This window comes from Drosophila busckii, chromosome 2L (assembly GCF_011750605.1).
Source record: "Drosophila busckii strain San Diego stock center, stock number 13000-0081.31 chromosome 2L, ASM1175060v1, whole genome shotgun sequence".
NCBI classification, from domain to species: Eukaryota; Metazoa; Arthropoda; class Insecta; order Diptera; family Drosophilidae; genus Drosophila; species Drosophila busckii.
Window position 1 is genome coordinate 18,345,455 of NC_046604.1, and position 25,305 is coordinate 18,370,759.

Below are 25,305 nucleotides of genomic sequence, written 5' to 3' on the forward strand. Positions count from 1 at the left end.
TGTAATTCAAGCATAGTGAAGATTTGTGGGAATTCGACCGCTATGCGGGGGTGTGTGTGGCCTGTGGCTGTAACTCATCTCGAGTCCAGTCGATTGTGTAACAGCCACAGTAACATGAGAACAGCTGAGAGATGACGTAATTGAATAAAAGGGGCGCAACAATCGAATCGAAAGCTGCCAGCACAAATGAAAGTAGCTGAAAAGCTTTCGATTGTGTAGTAGAAATTTCAACTATGGCATTGTTATTAACTTGGAAGTTAAAGCAAACTAATTTATCAATAAGTTTTGCACAACTTCAACTGTGAAACTCTTTGACGACAAAAGTTTCGTTTGCTTGAGAAGTTAAAACTATTAATTTGTATTTCTTGATTGCGCGCTCTCGCTCGCTCTCTATGCTGCGCTCTCTTTCTATGCGCAGGACACGGCAAAGTGCAAGAAATTCGCCTTGGAAGCAATTTCCCAACAGTTACGCAGCGAAATTCCTTGAGCGCCAATTTGATTTAAATTGAAATTGATTGAATTGAAATAATTAAAAAAATATAAATAAATTAAAATATATATTTAATTTAGTTATACATGGCAGTAGCTATAAGCGAAATGTGTGTAGCTCTTAGCCAGTGTCTACTTTAGCAATTACAGTTTGAGAGTCACTGTACAGAATTGCAAATCGCATACGAAAGCAGCAGGAGAGCCTAAAACCTTGAAAGCTTGCAGTACGATTGTTTGTTGCTCTCTCCCTCTCGCTGCCTATCTCTCTCTCACACTGTCGCTCAGGCACCGGCTCATATGTCCCGCCCCCAGTAGGGCCACCCACATGCCCTGTCGTCGTTCCAGCGGTGGCAGTAGCAGCAGCAGCAACGGCACCCAGCTGAGTGAAAAAAGCTGTGAGACAGCGAGACAAAAAGAAAGAAAGAAAAAAAAAACAAATAGCAAAAGCAAAATGAAGCGTGCAAAATTCGAGATTTAGCTGTTTGTTCTGCTGAAATTTGTAATTCCTCAAAGCCAATAGAGTTATGAATGTTCCAATTGAACTCGTCGGCTCGGCTCGGCTCGAATCGACTCGGAGCAAAAGCACAGACCGAAGCGAGCTTAACGATTCGCTCCCAGATGCAGCTGCGGAGCTGGCAAAGTCAACGCTGGGCTGGCACTATCATTGGCGTTTTAACTGTGGACGGTTGCTACTCGCATTCGCTGGCGGATTAACGGCACACACATCGATATACATACATACATATGCATAGTATATGTACACACACATATATTGAGAATTATAATGTGTATGTATGCGTAGAGCAGAAGAAGCTAGAAGAAGAAGACACGCGGGCTGAAAGGGAGCAACAGCAGCAGAAGTAGCAGCATTCAAGAAATTCAAGCTGTTCTAGCTGCTGTTGTTCCTCCTTCGGTGCGCTGCTGCTGCTGGTGCAAAAAAAAAGAAAATACAACAACAACAACAGCAATCAAAATTTTCATGTATTTGCACAAAACGAACGTTGGTTACATAAAAATAGCAGCTCGTGGCTGATGCTGCAAAAAGTGAATTAAAAACGCAAACTGAATAAGCCGAAACACATGAATATCAAATTAAACTAATGCCAATAAGCTAAAAATCAAGAACTAACTTAACTAAGTGTGCAAGTTAATAGACAAATTGTGTGTAAAGTTCATTTGTGTAACAACATTATATAAACGGGCGAATGAAAACGAGTTTTCAATCACATAATCGTTATGAGCTAATATGTCCTTGAATCGAAATTCGTTAAACTTGTGTGCAGATTTTACAAGACTTTGAACGCTTGTGTAATCAATATGCTTACATAAACGCCAGCCAGCCAGCCAACAGAAATCTCTGTGTGTGCCCCATAGAGATCTTCTGGCCAGGCCTAAGAAGTGCAATAATTGTTAAGGCTTAATGTGCAAAGCGTTGCCTACATTTGTGCGCTGTGCCCTTTTCGCCAGACATACGCCCACCCGCTCGCTCTGCCGACCGCTCGCTCGCCTAGCTAGAGGCGCAGCTATAGCCCTAGCTTTTGCTTTTGTGGGTAAATAGGTATATAGCCAAGCCAACGTCAAGCCCAAGTCAAGCCGAGGCCGCGCTGCTTTTGCTTTCGTGCGCGTTGCGCAATGTACGCCGCCAAATAGCAGCGACTGCGACGCCAGCAGCGACAGCGACGCTGAAAAGTAAGTCAAGCCACCAGCAGCAGCAGCAGCGGCAAGTTAACTCGCGCGCAACTCGTAACTGGCGTTGGCTCTGCGTTTATCATTTTTTTCGCTGCTTAAAATAGAAAATTCAATTCAAATTAACTTCAAAATTGCAGCATACTTTTGGGCGTCGCTTGAGCCAGCCAACAACAAATTGCAGCTGCCTCCGCTGGGGGCAAACCAACTAATTGCCAGCAGCAGCGCCCTGGCGCCCAGCTGTCAAGCTTTTGTGGCATGTTCATGCCATCAAGAAATGTATTTTTATGCGAATTCCAAAGCTGCAGCAAAACGCCTTCCAGCGCACATTCCAGTCTCTCGCTCTCTGTGTCTGCGCAGACTCTGTGGGAGGCCAGAGTTGGCTGCTTTGGATGCTTGGTGCTGCTCCTGACTTGAGATTACATAACAGTTGGCAAAGTGTGTGGCTAAAATCGGCAGGCAGCTGCAATTTGTTTTTACGTAAAGTTATTCAAATTAACATAATTAATGCAAAAAAAAAAATGCATAAAAAACAAAGTTTTGCAATTAAAAATTTAAATTAAGTTTGCATAACGTTAGAGCGCTAGATAGCGAGCGGTAGCGTTTGTTAATTAAGCGTGTCCTTGTGGAAAAATTTGTGCCCAAGTGCTAGCAACTTTTTTTCTTTCCTCTTCCTTTTTGGGCATAGATATAACGTTTATATAAGCATTTGATTTTTGCAAGCAAATTCAGAAAATTTTGCACACGATCTGAGAGTTTTCTTTGCAGCTTAAGACTTAAGCTTGCTTTGCCACCTTCGGACCCCCTCCGCTCACCCCAACAGGTGGCACAGCAAGCAGCGCACACCCACATATATTTTTCAACTCTTCTTCTTCATTCCTCAGTAACCACTAACTAAGCTTAGCGCAAATCTAACCGCAATACTGCTACGAACATTCCGTAAAAACCAAAAGCCATTTTAAAATGTTGTACCAACGCAGTTGATTAAGACAATTAAAAAACAAAAAACCAAAACTCCAAAACCAAATAAAACAGCATTAAATATATAGCATATATAAATAAATACAGCATATATAATCTATTAACGTTAAGCGTTTAACAACCAAACAAACCAAATAAATAAACTTAAGCTCACAACTTAAATCAAAGTCTCAAGCCAAGCGACTTTCAACATCAACAATGGCCGATAAGAAGATTGGAGAATATTATGCGCCACCGCCAAAAATGGGCAAATGGGAGGGTTTCAAAAAATTCATATGGAACAGCGAAACTAGCCAATGCCTTGGACGCACCGGCTCCAGTTGGGGTAAGTTCAATACTGATTATATAATTGTATATAGCTGCAATCAAGGACAACTGAATGGCAATTAAGTAGCCGCAGCTAAGGCTAATTAGCCTTTGATATGCGCACAGAACAAATCAATAAAGCAAGCATTAGCATCAAAATAGCATAGCAAGTAGATAAAATTATAATTTTCAGACAATGCACATCAATGTGTGTGCGTGTGTGTATGTATAATTTGAAAAATTGTATGCTCGCCGCTTTGGTCTCTGCTGTGTGTGTGGTGCGTATCGATCCATTGGCTTCATTCTGCTTGCCATGCAGCTGAGCAAGTCACGTACGAATTGCCTGACAGCAGCTAAATATAGCAGTAAATATTATAAAACACTTGCACCCGCTCTCTACACCTGCTGACAGTTTGAACACACTTCAATCAGTCCGACTGAGCTGCTGACTGGATTGCATAACAACAATTTATTAGCAGCCTGCCGAGCCTGCCACAAGCCAAAATGTCCTTAGCTCAAATGCTAGTGTTGTTGTTGCAGTGTGAGCTACTGTATTCTGATTGCACTCATACTCAAGCTTATTTGCTATTTGCTATGACTAATCGCTTGGCTTTTTGTGTGTTAACGCCATGACAACGAAAACGTCGTAAATTTTTTATGTCGCAACAAAATAGACAAGAGACATGCCCAAACTAATGCTCAGTCCATGCCTATTTCGAAAAATATTTCTGCTTGCTCACATTTCAATTATTTATTTAATATGCTTGATTGATAAGCAGTTGAGCATTTGATAAACAATTTCTTTTGTGCGTGCTTTGCATATTTTTATTCTTTGGCAGCTCAAAGCACGTGCTGTTAAGCTTTTTATATTTATATTATTCTCAATTAGAATTCAGCACAGTTGTGCTTAATGAAATTGATTTGATCTGCTGATTAAGTATACGCAGCGTGATGCGTTGAGTTAAATGTTTTTATTTAATCAGTAGTGCATATATGCACATAATATACGTATTTATATATAAATGTCTAAGCATTTAATCAGTTCACGCGTTACTTTTTAATACAAAATATAAAACTAATACTTTTCTTCAATACATTTGCTAACTATTCATGTACGTAAGCTCAATCTTATGCAGTCGCTTAAGCCTGCTGTTGATTCTCTTGTGCTTCGCTTATTTATTTTTTGCTGCACTACCGGAATTCTCGTGCAATTGCCTATAACCCACTTAAGACAAACAACTGAGAGGTGGAGGCGACTTCAAAACCTGTGCAATCAGTTGCTCAAAAGCTCAACAAAAATCAATTCTAACCTCATTTCCAAAGCACAGTAACAAACAGTGTCAGCGGCCACAGTAGCAGCTGCAACAATAGTTACGACCAAGTGCCGCCCCCACACAGCTTAGTGCCAAATTGTGGGCGTGGCAGGCTGACTACCCCAACAGACTGTAACACGTTGCTGCAGTTTTTTTTGTCGTTGTTGATTGCTTTGTTTCTAACCTACTTAGACACAAGTTTTGCTTCTTCTTTAGTTAAACACTTAACACGACAAGCCGAGCAACAACCACACCACACCCCCCAGAAGAAGACACCCAAGTGAACAGTGAAAAGAGTGTGGAAAACAGAAAAAAATGAAGAAAAATTTGAGACTTTTGTTGGCAGCTTACAAAATTAAATATATGAGCTGAAAATAATTAAAGTTATTACATTTTTTAGAAGCAATGTGATTTAAAAGGAATAATAATATTGAATAAAATTTTAAAATAATTTTTTAGCTTACATTTTATATAATTAGCTATAGCTCAATCTAAGCGACTCTAGCATTAAATTTGCCAAAACAATTTTTACAGCACTTTAGGCTTGTAAATCAATTAAAAATCGAACAAATTTTAAAGCAAAAACATATTGAATTTGATAAATGCCAAACAGCAACAACTACAAAGCGAAATCAAAGCAATTGCAAATCACAACGCATTTAAATTGTTCTACAACAAAACAATAAAATGAATCAATCTATCAACGAGTTCAATTTAGCAGCAAATGGGAGAGAGAGATCGCGTCTTGAGCGAAGCAACGGCAACGTCAACAAATTTGCACTGTGCTACAAAAGTTGTGCCAAATAATAAGCTTGACCTTAAAGGCAAATGTTACGAAACATGTTAAACAGTTTGCACCAGATGCTGCAATGCAATTATCCAATCGACACTTTAATTAGCAAGCGCATCATGAGTTAATTACGCAAGCGTTAGATTTGTAGCTTGCAACAGATTTTCATGGAAATATTTGAAGCTGCAGCTGCAGCTTTAATTAGATTGAAGCTGCAAGCTTAAATTCAATTTTTATAAACTAAATACAATTCAATTTTCGAGCTGTCAGCATTTATGCTTTGAATGCAAGTGTATGTGTGTGTGTGTGCGACTCTTCAAGAGGCACAACTGAGGGGGCGTGTCAGCTTTTTTCTCTTTTCTTTTCTTTTCATGTAATGCATAACCTGCGGCGTTACGAGCTCTGATGTTGACAGCTGTATTTTCTGTTCCACTTTTTATGCTCGTTCCACATTCAATGCATGTGTGTGTGTGTGCGTATATGTGTGTGTAGCTACACATTCCATGGGCGAGCTGAAAATTTGTAGCAAAAAATAGGCAAGCAAAAGCAATTGTTGCAACGCACACACACACGCATACACACACATACACATTTATATATGCAACTAACACATACATACATATTAGCAGGCTCGTTACATTATTGCGGCTGAAATTGCAGCTGTTGTTGCTGTTTTAGCTGTAAGCTATGCAAAATGTCAAAGTTCAGGCGAGAGAACACTCAAGTTCCAGTTGGAGAGAGAGCGCGCAACTGAACGAGAGAGAGCGAGCGACAAAGTGCGCACACAAATGTTGCGTATACGCCACGTTATTGCTATTACCAAGCCCAAAAAAAAAAGCATAGTCAGGTGCTCACCAATACGCGCACACAAATTGGCCGAGAGCCCAAGGACCAACCTCTAGCATTTTGATATACTTTAATCTATCTATTTATAGCTACAGCAAACTTATTCAATATATATGTATATATACTGAAAACTGTAGTATAAACCAAAACTGCGCTGCCTGTTCACGTAACAAGCTCGAAATTATTTGCGCTGGCCACATAAACCTCAACCGCAGCTCGTTAAGTGCCAACGAGAAAACTTCAGCCAAGCGCAGTCAACTGAATTTAATGCGCTGCCTGCACTTATAAAGTTTTTAAACTCAATTGTTGTCATGCTAACGCTTTCCCATTAACTCGTTGTCAATAGTAATAAACCTGAGAACATCTTAATTTTAAATATAAATTTATTTCAATTGCTGTCATTAATTTGTTTGCAATGCAATTAAAATTTTAAGCAATTTGTTTCTATACAGAGCAAACTTGCGGCTGAGCGCGCAGGCGTGCTGTCAACTAAATATAAACCAAGTGATTAACTGTCGCAACTATCAATAGCTGAATCTCTTGTAATTACAGTTGAAGCCTGAAAAAATTCACACGCTCTCGACGCTGTCTGGCGCTTATATGATTAATTGCTTTTAAAGTTATTGCAATGTCAATGTAAATGGCAAATTGCTGTGGCGCCGTCATACGTTCTACAATGTGCAACATGGGGCGCATACTTAATCTATAAGCAAGAGAGAGCAAGCGAGAGAGAGAGCGTGCTTATGACAATGGCTACAAGCATAAAGGTCATAGGTCATTTGTAGCACTGCAGCCAAAAATAAAACAAAGCATTTAGTCCCAAGAGCGACTCAACTCGAACTGTAGAAACTGAAAGCTTATGTTTGTTTTTTTTTTGGTTTATTAAAAACGCAACGACCTTTCAATCAATCTTAATTACAAGCGCAACATAAATGTCAAACTGACAAACTACTGGTCCAACTCTCAACTGCTTGTCAACTTGCCACCCGCTCCCCCAGCTAAATGCCAAAAGTCCTGCTTTGTCGTATGTCCTTACCAAGGTTATTTGCCTAACATCAGCGGATTCACTTACGCTGCAGCAAATTAAAACAAATGCTATACTCTATATTTAAATTTGCAACTTAAACTCAACGCGCTCTTGAGCCTCATTAAGACTTTTCGAAATTTACATAAATTGTAACACAAGCCTTGCCATAATATCGATGTCAACTTTGAACATGGCACGCGGACTTGCCATAAAATTTTAATTGCCATTACGTGCTTGAGGTTTATTTAAAAATAGATTCAGACATAAATTATGTAGTGCTTGTGCTAATGAATTCTTTTACTCTTTGCAGCAAAAATTCTACTATTCTATATAATATTTTATGCGGCGTTAACCGGATTCTTTGCTGCCATATTTGCGGTGTTCTATCAAACGCTGGAAGCGGATAAGCCCAAGTGGATGCTTGACAATGGCTTGATTGGATCAAATCCAGGTAAGTTCGTTAGCGTGCTAAATATAAGAATCGATTTATTAATAACGCTCTTTACAGGTCTTGGCTTCCGACCAATGCCCCCAGAGGCGAATGTTGAGAGCACTTTAGTCTGGTACGAATCATCGAAGAAGGATAACTATAAGTACTGGGTTGATGAAACTGCACGATTTCTGAAATGTAAGTATGCGCCCCAAGCAAACTCTTTGGGTTCAATTAAGGCAGCGGCACAACTTTTGTATATTTTTTAAAATATTTTACATATTTGTTTTTTGCCAAACAAAGATCACAGTAAGTGAAACAGATTACTTATAAACTAAAGCATATTGCTAGGCAGTAAAGTAAAACCAAAAGCCCGCCCCAGTTTTTAAATTTTGTATAAAATATTATATTAATTTGTTATTAACGCCTTTTCATAGCCTATGACGACTTGACCAAGAAGAATCATGTCAACTGCTCATTTGATCATTTGCCTGGAGAGGGCAAAGTATGCGGCGTTGAGATTCAAAGCTTTGCTCCCTGCACTCTTGATAATAACTTTGGCTATCATGTAGCCAGACCCTGCATATTCCTCAAGTTGAACAAGGTAAGGCAGCAACTTATAATTAAAATAAAATTTTATTTAATTAATGTCATCAATAGATTTACAATTGGATACCGAAAATTTACAACGACTCAAAAAGTCTGCCTGCTGACATGCCCGAGGAGTTGAAGCAGCACATTAAGGAGAAGCAAAGCCTTCGACCAAATGAGGTAAGCAACATTTGTAGCAGTTTATTTAAGTTTATTTATATTTCTATTTGTTTGCAGACTGGCGTTGTTTGGGTCTCCTGCGAGGGTGAAAATCCTGCTGATGTTGAAAACATTAAAGCTCGCGATTATTATCCACGCATGGGTTTCCCCCACTACTATTTCCCCTTCAAAAATATTGAGGGCTATATACCGCCAATTGTTGCAGTTCAATTCACCGTTGAGAGTAAGTAAACTATATGCATATAGAAATAATTAAGTAGGCAACTAAAGCTCCAATTGCAAAGTACAATTGCAAGCAACTTCTGGGAAAGTAGTTTATATCCGTTCTTTATGCTCGCTTCCTGGGCTATAATAAAAAGAATTATGACTGTTCAACGCACTTTGAATTGCACTCATGCAAACTCTTTTATTGTCTTTGTATTTGGGTCGCTTGCAGATTTCTTACTCAAGCTAAATAAATGCGCTTATTAAAATACAGACAAAGAATATGCAGACATGGTTTAGCTTTTGTTTTGCATTTATTACAATAAAATATTTTAATTCCTTTTTTTTAGCTGGCGTTTTGATCAACATTGAGTGCAAAGCTTGGGCCCATAACATCAAGCATGATCGCTCGGATAGGAGAGGATCCGTCCACTTTGAGTTAATGGTCGACTAAGTTAAACGCCATGAAGTTAAAGCTTAAAGACCCAAGAACAGCTTCACCAAACAAACAACAAACTGAAGCCAACAAGCAGAAGATGGGTTAGACATGAGGACCGAAGAAGGGCAGAGGCAGAGAGTGCAGGAGCGGAGATGGAAAACACTGCAGCGCAAATTATTAAGCATTCTTAATGGAATAGTATTGAATGCAATACAAGGTCACAACACTTAATAAAAACAAAATATAAAAGTGACATAACACACGCAAAAAAACGTAGCAATGCAGCAAGCAAAAATATAAAGCTAAAGTAATAATAATGAAGCAAATTAAATACAGCAACAACCAAAGAAAAAATGCAAAAAACCAAAAAAAAAAAAAAATATATAAAAAATTAAATTAAAAAGAAAAACCAAACAAATGAATAGTATAACATTATTTAACTAAATGCTAAAGAGCTACTACTACCCAACGCTAACATGAATTTCCCACATTACACACACACACACACACACACACGCATACACAAAAGTATACACTTAACAACAAAAAAAAGGAGAAATTTACTTGATTTGTTAGAATTTTATTTAGTTAACAATTTAGGCGAAAAGAAAATTTAAAAACATTTAATAAAAATTGGCCAGTCACGTAATTAGCGCAAATATTATTATAAAATAAATTGTTGTTAACATATTCGACTTTGTTTTTTAGTGTAATTTATAAATTTACACATAAACGACAAACAGCGCAGCGAACAAAATAAAACAAACAGAAAGCAACTGTTAAATTATAATTTATAATTATAATATTTAAAAATATAAAATATGCATTTAAAATTGCAATGCATACACACTCGCTACCATAAATCCCGAACAAAATAATAAAAAAAATATAAAAAAAAAATAAAAGCCCAACCCATACCTAACTAACTTTTGTTTTATGACATTAATGCAAATCCACAAGAACAAACAAACGTTTAACCACAAATTTCTAGGCAAAACAAGAATATAACTGTAGATTTTTAAATAGAACTTAACAAAATAATGAGTAACTACTACAAAACGGAGAAGATGCGCAGCTTGTTAAAAGAAAAAGTAAAAAACAAAACACAGAACATATTTAAAATTAATACTCTTCACTTATTATGGAAAAAGACAAAAAAAAATTTCATAAATGTGAAAAATTGCATAAAAAAATAAAAAAAAAAAAATTAATTCAAAAAATGATATGCATACATATATGTGTATAAAAATGACGCAAACAGTTAAATATAGCTGAAGGTAAAAAGTACAGAGTAACTGGTTACAATAACATGAAAACAAAAACACATATAAAGAAAGGAAATAAAAATAATATTATATTATGTACAACACCAAAACCAAACGAAAGAATAAAGATGAATAAAATCGAACTTAATTTAAATAAAATAAAAACATCCCAACCGTTTCGATATAATAACTACTTTTCACAGCCATCTTAGCCCAAGAAAAAAGACAAATATATATAGAACAAATAATTACAGAACCAGAAGCAGAAGCAGAGGCAAGCCATTACTAACCATAGCTAGAAAATAATGTAACGCAAAGACAGCTCCCAATTTTTTGAAATTGATTATTTTTTATTGAAAAATGTCCACATCAAGAACTAAATTGTACAATGAAACCCTCAAGATGGTATTTGTTTTGATTTCCCCCAAGGAAACTAATAACACAGCAGCTAGTACGTTAAACAGAATCGAAAGAATAAGAAGCTACAACTCTTAAATGGCATACCAAGCTTTATAACTAATCCCCCTTTTACCATTTACTTAATTAGCGTTAGTCTAAATATGTAAGTGTGAACAGCGGCTAAAGCAAAACAAAAAAGCAAAAAAAACCAAAACAAATATAAAACGATTATTAAAATTAAACATGAAATGTTATAAGGTTTTGCTACACATGCAACAAAATCGCTTAAAAATAGTTAAATGGAAAATGTTATACTTAAATATACAGAAATATATTATTATAATACCATTAATTTAATTACATATATTTTAAATGAAGGAAAGCGATGAACAGTATCAGGTTACAATGGAAGAATATACTATTAAGAAAATGTTACTGATCGCCCTCGTTTATTTGTATCTCGAATTCTGTTTTACTTTCATACGAAATTTACAAGGATTGCAATATTTTGAAAACATTTATTCTACAGCTAAAAACCATTTGAGTTCAACTTTACAATACTAATAAGAAACACGATATAAAAACAAATTAGATAAGTAGTCAAATAAAATGCTGCAGTTTGCATAAGACAAAGAAATAAATACCAAAAGTTAATAAAAACAAGTGAAGATTATTCCAACAGTCACGGGCATAACTTATTCTTAAAATAATTTCAAAAATAATCCACTTTTGAGTATTTTTTGATTTACATAAAATATTTCACGCACAATGTTTCACCTTAATGATTTAGTAATCGAACTTTTTACCGGGCAAAGTGTTCCCAAAACCGCCGATAAATATTAGTAGGTTATATAGGGTAACAAAAGCTAAAAATATAATAAAAACTAATGAAATTATATAATAAAAACACATACAATATATACATACAACATATATAAAAACTGCCAAGATAATGTTGGACCCATTCGTGCGTTCTAAAAATTCTAAACACACACAAATATAAAAAGCTCTAAAACGTAATAGAAAACACATTTGATTTACAAAAATTAAATATATAGCACCATATGTTTGATATGTTTCGGTAGTGAGCATTAATTTTATGCCATACTTTGCACTATTCAGCGTTCGACAATTACTATAGCACAGTTAAAACAGCATATTTAACAAAAATATATGTATGTATGTATATTCCTATATATGTATATATATATGTATGAATGTATAAACTGCCATTTTTACACCAAGTGTATGTTTAAAAAACAAGACAAAACACAGCATAATGAAATCTCTTTTGTGTCCGTGTGTGTGTGTGTATGTGTGCATGTGTGTGTGCCTGCGTGTGTGTGTGTGTGATGTGTTTATTCAGCTTATGTGATCCAATTACCAATCGAAGGCCGTAAAATATTCTAAAACAATGAATAAGAAAATTCGTTAAAAATTCATAATCAAGAATATAATTATACTCGTAGGCAAAATTTGATTGATTTTCAGACATTATAAAACGTGTTTTATCAATTAGTTTTGCCGTTTAATGGGAATTTGAATTCAGCTCAAATTGTCATTAGTTCCATTGGAATGATATACTTACGAATTCGCAAAAGAGCCACTGCCACGCCCACATATTGGCAAGTAGACATATGTATGTGTGTAAGTATATAAGCTTTTCCATTGAACCACTGAAAGTGCAAAGTGTGCTATCCTTGGATTACATTTTGCCCGCGACATTTTCATCCAAATTTCTTTCTTTCAATGCTCAATCTTCTTTCTCTCTATCTATCTGTCTGTCTCTTCTTCCTCTTCACACCAACAACAACTAGAACAAGAACAAGAACAAGAACAACAACAACACGTGCAAACCGCGGCGAAAGGATTTATTATTAATAAAAAGCCATTGGCTTGGAGTCCTTGGTTAATCCTGATTTGCAATCCCACTTGGTTTTAGCAAATTCAACAGAAATTACATTGTGAAAAGAAATACAACCTAAAGCAAATGAAAAATGTATTAATAACAAATTATAATCTAGATCTTTAAGGTACATATGTAACATAATGCTATATGTGTATATGTATGTATTACATACATGTGTTATATATAGGCAAACACTGCATGTAAACTATTATTAAGTATGTCAACAAATTATTGCTTTTCATTTATAACAATAAAAATAGCCAAGACATTAAACCCATCCTCTCTAGAGCAAACAATCCACTAATCCCACACCTGCTTTCCTATGGCAAATTATGGGCTAGAAAAATTAAAACCTAAAAATCTTTGGTTTGCAATTCGAACGAGTAATTGTAGAAGAGAATTTTAATTATTTAAACCGATTAAACACATGTAGAAAAATAAATAAAGGCAAACGTGAGACGATATTTAATATAACACAATTTATTTGCACTAGTTTTGACATTTTATTCGTATTGAAATAAAATACCAAACCCTAACAGAATTGCTTTAATTTAGTCTTAAAAAAAAATAAAATAAATTATACATCATAGTTAAAAAAAAACCATATTAAAAAGATCATAATAAATAAAAAAAAATTATATGTATGTGTAACAATATGATGGAAAGACAAAAAAAAACACTGCTTTTGTATTGTTTAAGTTTAACTATAAATTAATGAAAGAGTTTAAATATTAAAATAATAAAATGAAATTAAAAAAAAAATAAAAAAATATGAGATGTAATTGTCTTATAACAACAAGAAACAACAAGTGTTATAACAACAAGTAACTGAACATCAAGAACAACAAAATGCTTCAAGACAACATTAAAAATGTCATGATTGTTTGAGTAACGAAAACGAGCAAAATGTTTAACAAATTTTACTGAATTCAATAAAAATATTATGTTGATATGGAATTAAGTAATACCAAATAAACAAAAACAACACAACAGCTTTATTAGTTGCTGAAATGGTTTACTCTGGCAATTCGACTAAGCACTAAGGGATTGTATTTATTATTTCATTAATTTTGAGCGTCTTTGCTTGACTTGAAACTATCAATATAAGCAATATCACTTTGAAACAATGTTACTCACCATGGCAATGACTTGCTTTCCCGCAAAAGGCAGCCCTCAATCTGGTCCAGTTCAGACGATGCTCGAGGTGCACGCCCACGTTCATATTGCTGTGATTAGCCATAAGTGACATAATTTCCACAAGTTGTGCAATAATGGTAATGTATCCAATTTAAAATCCATTTACAGCTTTTCTGTTTTCAAAACCAAACATTTAGATCAGCTGATGATATTAATAAATTGTGGTTCATTTGAGAACGATAGAACGCAAGCTAAGCGCTGCAATCGGAACTTGTTCAACATGATCGTTCAATTAATTGTGGTGTATTTACATACGTATAGTTTTGTGCATTTAATACATTTAAATATTTTGGTTAAGAATACGGGCCAATGTGCGGGCAAATCGATATAATAAACTACTCGAGTAGCTGCTCGATATGTGCACAAATATAAATGAAAACATTCGATTCGTGACGCCGCCTATCGAGAAAACGAATGGACAATCACAAATTATTTATCGGTAAAGCAATCGACCGACACCGCGTCACTTTTTTCTCGTTTAAATAACTCGAAATAAAATATTTATATTTATAAAAGTCAAAGGGTTCCTCATAACAAATCAAGGCATTATATTTTTCCCTGTGCTGTCGTTAACCACCAAAAGTGAAATCAAGCAGCAAACGCAGAAAGCTAAACGAGGTGCAAAAAAGGACGCTGACATTGCAGAAACTACAAATTGAGCGTCGTTTTCAAATTCCAGCACACTCAACGTTGTGTCGCTAGTCGAGGCTTAAACTATATATATACAAAATGAGTAAAGACATTTACTATTCAGATAAATACTACGACGAGAAGTTCGAGTACAGGTATGTGCAGCTGTAAATTGCAATAAATATGTGACCCTACATTTTATTCATATGCGTGTATGTGTGTGACCTTACAGACATGTGGTCTTGCCCAAAGAGCTCGTCAAATTGGTACCCAAAACTCATCTGATGACAGAAACGGAGTGGAGATCAATTGGAGTACAGCAGTCCCGCGGATGGATACACTACATGATTCACAAGCCGGAGCCGCACATTTTGCTATTTCGGCGTCCAAAGACTGAGGAGTAGTAGTAATGCGATTAACAAAGGCCACGCACACATACTCATACTCTCATATACACAACACACACGCACGCACACTAACACACGCACAATACAAATATTCAGATACAGCTGTAAGACGTCCGGGCAGCTGCTGCTGCTGCGCAAACGGTGGTAGCTGCACACACAACTGTTGCTGCCTGTTCGGCCCTTAACCAACGATAACAAAACAACAGCAAGAACAACAACAACAGCGGCAACAGTAGCAGCAAAAATAAGAGCAACACTACTAAGCCAAGCACACTTCGATGTTATCATGTTTTTTTTAGATACGCGAGAACGAAAGTTGAAAATGTTAGACTTTTGAGTTAGGTTTGCCATATGCATATGGAAACATATTGCCTTAAGTTTACTATATATAAAATGTATGTATTTAGTTGGCCATACGATATGCAAAACGCGAGTTCCTTGCATTTTGATTACACGCGGCCATAGTTAAGCACGCCTCATAGTTTAGTTGCTATCTCGAAATTCACAAACTAACCGAGTAACTCAAATTGCCTACACACACACACATACATACACATTATTTCCACACAATTTAATGTTAAATGAAATCTGATTTGTGATCTTGAAAAAAATTCTTATCATTACTAAATACGTTTAAAGTTTAAACTTAATATAAAATTATAATAAAAAATAATAAACGTGTAGAAAAATTTCAGCGTTGATTGCTTGAAGTTTTTAAATACTCAACATATACACGTATTGCTTTCATTTCGCGAATTAAGATAATGGAGAACTGATATTTCATGGAGCAAGAGTTGATTGCTAATAAGCGATATGTTAAGAGAAAGAAGAGCAGTTATCTATAATCAGTTTTTGCAGATATTATGTACAATTTAATCTTATTCATTTTGTATTCATATAAAAATAATGTTTGTATACAACTTACCGTTCAAATAATGAGCAAAGGGAAACTTAAATAGGTGAGAACTGTTTCTACAGCTTCAATACATTTAGGTTAGCAATTCATTGAAATAATTTGTTTACAACTTGATTAAGTCACAAAAATATAAAACTAATAGCTCTAATCATTCTTGTAATCTTCAATTTACAGAAGATCAAACTACTTACGCTAACTATTTGTATACAATTTACAATTCCTAAAATTGATATAATATTTATGCAATAAGTTGGTCACTTACTATGATACTATGTTGATGTATTCGTATGTTTGTACATTGTACATATAAATATTGTAATTTTTTGTGACTATAAAATATGAAGATCGACAGTTCCGGTAGAAAAATGAGAGAGCTGACCGAAATATGATATAAAACGTGCAAGGGTAGGTGCCTAGTTAGATAGGTAGAGGTATATGTAAATTTGCCATTCAAGGGACTGGAATGAAACTACGACAAAAGCTGTGGACTGTGGACTATGGACAGCAGCAGCATTTTGCTTGATGCAGTGATGCTGCGCACCCCCCACCCTGGTACGGCCACATACCCTTAGTTATAGAATCAGCGATGCTCTTTATTTTCCCACCAGCATGTGTTGTCGCCCACTGGCAGCAGAACTAGCCCCCAAGGCAAATCGAATTGAAGCCTAACAGAGGCAGATATTTATTACCCGATGAACTTATTCTCAAACAATGTGTTGGAATGCCGGAAATCCTTAAATCAAAATTGTATAAATTTGTTTTGTTTGTTGCCATTCTTAAAGTTAATTGCAAGCTGCTTATGACTGGCCAAACTATTTTAAAGCTGTTGTCTAATTGCAGTCTGCAAATAATAGAAACCTGATCACGGAGCGTGCATACAATGGAGCTGCTAATGAGCAGCGTATGCAGCTGATGATTGCTAAGCAACGACCCCAAAACACTGAACTACTTTTGAGAGAAGTGCGTGGAAATGCTGCTTTCTGATAATGAATTCCTTTCAATTTCTGGCGCTAGAGCATGCCAAAAGAAATCGAAATAATGTGCTAAGAACAAGGCAACTAATTTGGCGTCAACAACAACTAAAAACGACGACGTTGACGCTGCCAACGGGTCGTATGAGTTACGTCGCGTATCATGCAATTGAGAAACATAAGCACGACGCGAGCAGCGACTAAAGCAGAAGCTGCTACGTCGACTGCGACTGCAAACACGCTGATGAATGAAAATAATACAACACCCACACACACATGCAAAGCAGAGCAGAGCGCGCTGATGAGAACTGTTTGTGTTTTGCTGACGCTGACGCTGGCAGCGCAGTTGCAGTCGCTGCGGGCAGCATTTAAGCGCGCTCGTTGGCTACATTTCGAATTTGATTATGATGTAGTTCTTAGTACTATTTTATAGGCAGGCCAGCCAAGTTGTTCGCTCTCTCTCGCTTTCTTGCGCGCTCTCTCTATTCCCGAATGGTCAGTGGTCATTTGTCCGAAGTGATGCTTGCAGTTCTTGGATCTGCGATCAGTCATATTAACGTCGTCGCGTGTTTGAAAACACAAAACGTGTGCGCTCGCGTTCAAAATTAAATAAATCAAATAAGTACTATACGGATATTCTAAATATTACACGCAGTGCCAAGTGGCTGGCAGCTAAAAAGTTTTTAAGCAAAACATAGTAAGTGCATAATAAATGTAAGAACAACATTTGTGTAAATATAAACAAAAAGTTTTTGGCAAAAAGGACACAATTGGTTTTTCTATAAATTTCAATGCAACTGGTAAGCTTTGAAAAATTGTTTAATAACATTTCAAGTCCATCAGTGCCTACAGCAACTGCTCCAGTTTGTTAATCACATCGATTTTCGCTCATTAGCTTGAGAAAGAGCCCAGCACATGAGATTCCAGTCGCTGATAAGTCTTTGGCGCATCAGCTGCAATAACTTGTAAGAGGAATAGGAATATTCAATAGGCGTAGGGCCAAGGCTCTTGGTTGGGGGTGGCCACACACCGTTTAGTTTGTTTTGCTTTTATTTGCGCTATTTTTAGTGCATTTCTATTTTAGGCAGCAGCAGCTTATGCTACTTGGCAAATTAAATGATGAGTAATTAAACTATAATCATAACCAGTTAACATTTATAGTTTAATATAAATTAAATTGAACACGCTATAAGCGGCATAAATTGCTAATTAATACAATCTTTAGTCGGCTTTAACTGGTTTGCCATAAACAACAGCGACAACTATTTAATTTATGCCGCAATTACTTAAGGGTTTGGTTCAGTGTTGTATGCAAATGTTTTATTTACATGCATTGCATTTTTTAAATTTCTGTTTAAACAGCATTTTAAATAGTTATATAACGACGTGCCTATCACTTACGTTCAGTTTCTACACATGTTCTATTTGTCAGCTGTCTAACCAGCAATCAATGAAAGCGTAGCCCATTCAACTGTTTGTCATTACGAAATTCAGCTCAATTGACTTTCCATTCAATTAAAACAGTTTAGTGCTCAGGTTCAAGTTTAATAAGTTTGCATATTTCACAAGCAAAAGTTAATAGAGTTCAAATATTTCTATAAGCTTTACAAATTATGCCCTAAGCTGCTGTTCATTTGTTATTTGCAGGCTGCACTTGATTTATATGCATTGTAGTTTTAATTAAACAAACAGCCGAGTTAAGATAAATGCTGATCGCTTATCAGGCGTTGCAAGATAAATGGACTAGCTTGACAGCTCAATTAAATAACGTTTATAAGAAAGTTTTCCAGTATATATAGCCAATGGAATTTGCGCAGATTGTGTGGCTTGTTTTTATAGCTTAATCAATAGACTGCGATGAATATCAGTTTAGTTATAGCTGAGCTGTCTGAGCACTCAATTAAAAACCCTTTGGCTATGCGATCATCCTCAGTGGCGGCAATTGGCTGTCATTTGTCATTTGGGGTAAGCTGATGCCTGTAATGTGTAACCTTTGTCCGCTTTTGTAAATTGAGCACATTTATTAGGTGCACATGCAAATGAATTTGTTGTGTCGCTGCCTTAAAAATTCTTCAATTAAACTCAATACAACAATCAGCAGCGTGTTATTAATTGATCTGCATATTTTTGCGCGTTTGTAAATAATAAACATGTGCAAATTTATTGTAATTGACGCTAAATGGCATTGAAATGAAATACATTTTCAGCTTACACTTTAGTTGTACAGAGCAACAGTTGGCTTAGCAACGTCTAAGTCCAACAGAGTTAGCCACGATGACGCGACCCAAGCAGGATGCCAACAAATTCAAGAGCTTCATGCAGGAGAATGTGCTCACCATGGCCACCGTGATTGGTGTCTTTGTGGGCGGCCTGGTGGGATTCATAATCAAGAACAGCACGGGCGAGTGGACAAAACGTGAAATTATGTACATATCGTTTCCGGGTGAGATTTTCTTGCGGTAAGTGGCAACTAACTAACTATCATTATGCGATTAAAAACTTTATTTGGCTTACAGCATGCTTAAGTGCTTAATAGTGCCATTGCTAGTGTCGTCCATAACCAGCGCTATTGGTGGACTCGATCTAAGCATGTCCAGCAAAATTGCCACCAGGTGCGTATACTTAATTTTAATTTGATTACTTTGCTAAAGCTTTTCTGTTTCTTTGCAGAGCCATTACTTATTACTTTGTTACCACCATATCAGCTGTAATTTTGGGCATTTGTCTAGTCACATCCATTAGACCCGGCCAGGGTGCCAAGATTATTGAAACACGCACCGAAACTATTGACAAAGCATCCAAGGTCTTGACGCCCGATACACTCATGGATTTAGTGAGGTAGGCAGCCCATTTATACAAACTAACTAATATATAAATAAAATGGTTTATTCTTAACAGAAACATGTTCACAGACAACATCATACAGTCGACTATGTTTCAGGTATGTATCTTTGGCAGTTGGCATCATTTGCTTCGGTTTAGCAACATTATTGCCACCAGCAATTATCCAATTGTGGTCTTTGGCGAAGTTCTGTTCGTTTACATAATTTGATTAAAGCAAAGCGCGCGGCACATAATCAAAACTGACAATGATAGGATACTCGAAAGCAAAGTCTTTCCGTTTCAATTGGGGTTCGCTTCAAAAATGTATAACGGGGGATCGTCGCTCTCTGTATGTGTGTGCGTGTGTGTGTATGTGTCTCGCACAATCCCATAATAAAGCTTTATATCCATATGCTGAAATTTAAATTATCACCACAGACATAGTCTGTGAGTGCTTCCAATAGCAGCTTAGTTACGCAGCCTCAATTCCACACATGGTACCCCCCAGTAGCTTTTGCAAACACACACACACACACACACACACACACATGCATGTGAAATTAAGTGTATATGCACGTGTGTGTGTGCACATTAGTCGGCTGCCATAAACTAAATAAATATGCAAGTGTGGAATTAGATTATTGTCGCTACTGCTTTTGTTGATTCACTAAAGGGGATATTCCAATGGCTTTGGCATACGAGTATGTTGCTTTTTGTATATAAATTTATATATAAATATATATTTATTTATTATTTATTTGGGCACAATTGACAACGAAGATTTTCAAATACATATTTTCAAGATAATCTTTGCCAAATTAATTTCTGTTGAACTTTCTTTTGAGTAAAAAGCAATGCGTATTTATATGTATTTATTCGACTGCTGCAATAATAAATAAAATATATAAGCTATATTTTTCTTAAACTTAATATTAATAAAATGATTTACAGCATCGCACGGAGATCTTTGAGAACACCAGCATCTCACCAGCTCGTAAGTAATTGGAAAGCTTTGCAAGTGTCGCTCTTAATATGCAGCTTGACTTAATTTCTTGCAGAGCCTATGGAGAACTGGGAGTTCAAGGCGGCGCAGCGTGAGGGCTCCAATGTGCTGGGCTTGGTTATGTTCAGCGTCATCTTGGGCACAACCATTGGGCGCATGCGTGAGAAGGGACAATTGCTGCAGGATTTCTTTACAACGCTAAGTGAAGCTATGATGACCATCACATCTTGGGTTATATGGTGAGTTAATGAGTGCTGGAGCGTAAGCATGGCTTAGTGACATTTAATTTGAACAGGATATCACCGCTTGGAGTGGGTTTTCTGATAGCGGCCAAGATTATTGAAATGGAGTCGATTGCGGCGACTATACAGTCCCTAGGCTGGTATTTTATAACTGTTATGATAGGCCTATTCCTGCATGGCTTCGGCACAATCGCCATCATATTCTTCCTGGGCACTCGCAAGCTGCCATATCGCTTTATAGCAAAGCTCAGTCAGGTGCTGGCCACAGCCTTCGGCACTGGCTCCAGCTCCGCCACTATGCCGCTCACCATCAAATGTCTGGACAACATGGGCATTGATCCGCGTGTGACACGCTTTGTTATTCCCGTGGGTGCGACAATCAACATGGACGGCACTGCTCTGTATGAGGCTGTGGCAGCGCTCTTCATTGCTCAGTATCGTGAGATGAGCTACTCCTTCGGCACAATTGTGGCGGTGAGCATAACGGCAACGGCTGCATCTATAGGCGCCGCTGGCATACCCCAAGCGGGCTTGGTAACAATGGTAATGGTGCTGGACACAGTGGGCCTGGAGCCCAAGGACGTATCGCTCATCATAGCCGTCGATTGGCTTTTGTAAGTAGCTGAGACTTCAACGAGAGCTTCATACTACATTAAGTTGCTTGCAGGGATCGCTTCCGCACCACCATCAATGTCATGTGCGATGCTTTGGGCACTATTTTGGTTAATCATCTGTCCAAGAACGATTTGGCCAGCGTCGATCGCGTAAGCTCTAGTCATTCATTTAGTTTATTTAGCTTTAACCATTGATTTGCATTTGCAGCTGAATGCTGAGCCACATGAGCTGCTCGAGCTGGGCACGAATGGACATGAAATGAAGGAATGAAGGCAGTCTTCGCTTGGCGCCTATAATCGCAAGCGATGAGTGCAGCAGCAAGAGGACGACAGCGAGGAGTAAGTCCAACGTTATCGTCCGCAGTCTACTGCATTTTGTTTGTGGTTAAAGCGACCAAGACGCGTTTTGAATTCAAATCAACTGAGAGAGAATTTGCTTCAACGAATTTGCTTTTATCGTTCAGTGCGGCATGCAACCGACAACAAAATTTAACAGATTTATGCATTAATTAACAACAACAACAACAGCAACAGAAAAAAGTTATGGAAAGCGCTAAATTTCCAGCCAAGGTATTATCATGGTGTAAATACTTTTTTAATTTATATACAACAAATTCAAATACATTTTTTAAGCCAAATCAATATCTTCTTAGTCGACAACAAAACGTTTAAATAACAAATATATGTACGGAAAGTAAAATAAACTTAGCATGCACCTTTAGTCTGCAGTTAAATTAGTAAATATTATAAATAAAATAACAAAAAAAAATTATTGTATTGCCGTTGCAAGTTCGTGTTCAAAGTTGAGCTTTGTAAATACTTAATAGCCTAAGTATTAATAAACATTTATACGTAATTTGTCTATTTAATTATAGCCCGAAATTAAACGTACACTTATGTATTTGCAAAACAAACATTCAATCAAAATATATTTAAAAAGACAATAATGCAGCCCAACAAATGCTCAAAGCTATACACAAGCATACGTTCAAATAATACTCGATTTAGTATAAAATACATCACATGTTATTAATAAAATACAAGAAAACTTAGCTTAAGCATATTTAATGATCAAGAGCACGACATTAATTTCAAAATAGTTATTTAACATAGCTGCAGTTCAAGCAGAGCTTTGGCCAATTTAATATTACTCGCTAATAAATTTGAATATGTAAGAATACGAAAACTGTTTGTAGTTGCATGTAGTCTTAAAGTTTGCAAATAAAATGTGGAATCTACAAGTTATTATGTTTATAGTTGTAAACGATTACAATTGATTGTTTTTTTGGCAGCGACATTTTATAAATGCATAGCTTGCCAAAAGCTTTCAGCTATAAAACTTATCCCAGGCACTGGTTTGTTTCTTCGATACAAATTTACAATAGTTTCGCCTTAGATTTAAATTTCATATATTGCGTTTGCTTCTATGACTTGACTTTATACATTTTCTTACAATTTTAATTCAAGACTTCTTCAAAATTTTTAGTACATACACCCGGTCATTCCAATATTAAAATTACAGTATCTGATCCACCATTATGACCTCTGCTATCGAGTACTTGCAACAATTGAGCGACACTCAATTACGCCTACTGGCTCAGCGATTGTATCTTAATACGGATCATATATACGAGCGTCGTCAGTTGGAGCGCAAGCTACATATCGCCATTATTGCATATCGTGCCAAGAGGCGCGCCTTTGATTTCATATACAATACAGAGATGACTGCCATGGAAACGCAGCCGTACCAAAGGCCACTTTTTCCAGCCAGTTTTCCCAATGCAAGGCCTGCAAGGTTTCGAAAGTTTCCAAAAACAAATGACAGCACGCCCAAATTAAAGCGGCGCTCTCCGTACGAAGATAATTCAGATAGTGATTTGGGTAGCGTTCAACTATTGCCGTATGAAGAATGAAACTCAACTCAAGTAAGAATGCACATAGCCATGTTCAGATGAAGCAATAGAAACTAAACAAAAATATTTATGCTAGAAAATGTAACAGAGGAGTAATAGGATCTGATGGAATTTTATTGTAAAATTGCTAATTTATAAATAATAAATTTAAAATAAGTTGTTCAAATTAAACTAAATTAATGTATTGTTCAAATAGCAGTGACAACAAATTGTTGCATCTAAAAAGCTCGTAGCTATAAAACTGCGCAGTGCAAGCAGAGGTTGTGAACTCTGCTGTTGGCAGATGGTTTGTGTACATAATTCTCAATAGCTAGTAAAATTTATTTTGCCATGACAGCTATGAATTACTTTTCGTCAATTTGTAACAATGTTAGCATGTTAATTATTTTAAAATTTGTTCAAAATTTGTTGTCTACACAGCCGGGCATTTGTGGAATTTTATAAAAACCGCTGCTTAGCCCATTAAATTAAAATCAAGTACATCGTTATGTCCTCTACGATTGAACATTTGCAGCATTTGAGCAACGCCCAACTACGCCTACTCTGCCATCGCATGTTCATTGAGACGGAACATACTGCAGATCGGCGCCAGCTGGAGCGCCAGGCCCATGTTGCCATCATAGCCTATCGCGCCAAGATGCGTGCATATGAATTTTTTATAAACAACACAAAGTCGGAGCCGCAGCAAAGCCAACCGTATGTTAGGCCAGCGATTCCAGCGAGTTTTAAAAAACCATTAAGGATATACGGCAATGGCTGCGTTAGGCATGAGACAACAACTGCTGCAGGAACGCCAAAGGAAGAACAAGCGCATGAGAATGAAACAAAAAGAGAGAATGAAACAAGTAGAGAGAATGAAACAAGTAGCATGGAAATACTTACGATATTATTGTCGCGCTTCTTGGCCGCCAGCAGAGCGGGAGGCTCGTTGGCCCTGGAGCGCATTCGTGGCGGACTTGAGCAAGCAGCTAACGCTGAGGTCCAACAGCCGGTGTACTCTTCAGGGAATCTTAGTAGCGATTCGGAGCAGTCTTTCGACTCGGAAGCAGACTTTTATTCCATGAATAGTGACGGCGAGGACTACAGCGATAGTGAGGAGTTTATAAAAAAGACGCCACACTTTCACATGCGTCGGGCCTTAAATCTGGGCCTCAAGAAAACAACCAAGGCGAATTTTAATGTGTCCTCCGAGCGAGAGCTAAAAATTATAAATTATTTAAGTGTTGATGACAAGCAGCTGCTGGAAATAATGCCACGTAAGCAATTTAATTACGACAGTGATGAGTTGGATGAACTATTATCACATGGAAGTCAGTCGCATATAGAAGAGGGATTTTTACAGCGATTTTCCCACCACATTCATATATCCTATATACGCTATCCCATATTTGGCTGTACTCTGTTAATCTGCGCTTATTGGGTTATCAAAATGTTGCATTAAACGTAGACAGTACTAAGCTTAAAGATGACTCCGCTTTGACTCTGTAAAAAAAGTACGCAGTGGGCTTAAGAGACAGCGACTGTTTATCGGGGTAGGGTAGGATAGGTAAAGTAAGCAGCGATAGTTTTAAAATTATTATAGCTTGATTAATAACTTACCTTACTTACCTTGAGTAAGCCAACATTTGGATCGGATTTTATTAGCTAAGTTAAAAGCATAAAATGCAACAAAAAACGAGTCTTCACTATTGGTTGCCATAACTTTTTATTTTAAATTCTTTCATTGCCGAACAC

At 36.8% G+C, this 25,305-nt stretch overlaps 3 protein-coding genes across 5 annotated transcripts; all 3 read left to right on the forward strand.

The window, feature by feature from the left end:
* Window positions 1-1,145: 1,145 nt before the first annotated feature.
* On the forward strand, window positions 1,146-9,513 carry LOC108608456 (sodium/potassium-transporting ATPase subunit beta-2). 3 transcript variants are annotated; one of them, XM_017999836.2, is made up of 9 exons: window positions 1,146-1,277; window positions 3,060-3,481; window positions 7,749-7,889; window positions 7,947-8,066; window positions 8,172-8,177; window positions 8,306-8,472; window positions 8,529-8,639; window positions 8,697-8,862; window positions 9,194-9,513. In XM_017999836.2, exons 2-9 carry the CDS (start codon window positions 3,355-3,357, stop codon window positions 9,295-9,297), a joined length of 942 nt encoding a protein of 313 aa, XP_017855325.1. In that variant the 5' UTR covers window positions 1,146-1,277; window positions 3,060-3,354; the 3' UTR covers window positions 9,298-9,513. The 3 variants fall into 3 exon arrangements, with proteins under 3 accessions (XP_017855325.1, XP_017855324.1, XP_017855326.1); XM_017999835.1 differs by lacking the exon at window positions 1,146-1,277 and adding an exon at window positions 2,595-2,655; XM_017999837.1 differs by lacking the exons at window positions 1,146-1,277; window positions 8,172-8,177 and adding an exon at window positions 2,602-2,655.
* Window positions 9,514-14,529: 5,016 nt separating this feature from the next.
* LOC108607910 (cyclin-dependent kinases regulatory subunit) lies at window positions 14,530-15,696 on the forward strand. The gene is made up of 2 exons (XM_017999024.2): window positions 14,530-14,837; window positions 14,915-15,696. Exons 1-2 carry the CDS (start codon window positions 14,782-14,784, stop codon window positions 15,084-15,086), a joined length of 228 nt encoding a protein of 75 aa, XP_017854513.1. The 5' UTR covers window positions 14,530-14,781; the 3' UTR covers window positions 15,087-15,696.
* Window positions 15,697-17,419: 1,723 nt separating this feature from the next.
* Window positions 17,420-22,899, forward strand: LOC108607909 (excitatory amino acid transporter 1). The gene is made up of 10 exons (XM_017999023.2): window positions 17,420-17,673; window positions 19,184-19,435; window positions 19,493-19,588; window positions 19,647-19,814; window positions 19,875-19,917; window positions 20,751-20,793; window positions 20,858-21,041; window positions 21,098-21,658; window positions 21,712-21,808; window positions 21,867-22,899. Exons 2-10 carry the CDS (start codon window positions 19,251-19,253, stop codon window positions 21,927-21,929), a joined length of 1,440 nt encoding a protein of 479 aa, XP_017854512.1. The 5' UTR covers window positions 17,420-17,673; window positions 19,184-19,250; the 3' UTR covers window positions 21,930-22,899.
* Window positions 22,900-25,305: the final 2,406 nt, after the last annotated feature.

Coding starts and splice junctions, on each gene's coding strand:
- LOC108608456 (XM_017999836.2), top strand. CDS start 3,355: ATGGCCGATAAGAAGATTGGAGAATATTATGCGCCACCGCCAAAAATG. Junction 3,482..7,748: donor ACGCACCGGCTCCAGTTGGG/GTAAGTTCAATA, acceptor TACTCTTTGCAG/CAAAAATTCTACTATTCTAT. Junction 8,640..8,696: donor AAAGCCTTCGACCAAATGAG/GTAAGCAACATT, acceptor ATTTGTTTGCAG/ACTGGCGTTGTTTGGGTCTC.
- LOC108607910 (XM_017999024.2), top strand. CDS start 14,782: ATGAGTAAAGACATTTACTATTCAGATAAATACTACGACGAGAAGTTC. Junction 14,838..14,914: donor GACGAGAAGTTCGAGTACAG/GTATGTGCAGCT, acceptor GTGACCTTACAG/ACATGTGGTCTTGCCCAAAG.
- LOC108607909 (XM_017999023.2), top strand. CDS start 19,251: ATGACGCGACCCAAGCAGGATGCCAACAAATTCAAGAGCTTCATGCAG. Junction 19,918..20,750: donor TACAGTCGACTATGTTTCAG/GTATGTATCTTT, acceptor AATGATTTACAG/CATCGCACGGAGATCTTTGA. Junction 21,659..21,711: donor ATAGCCGTCGATTGGCTTTT/GTAAGTAGCTGA, acceptor AGTTGCTTGCAG/GGATCGCTTCCGCACCACCA.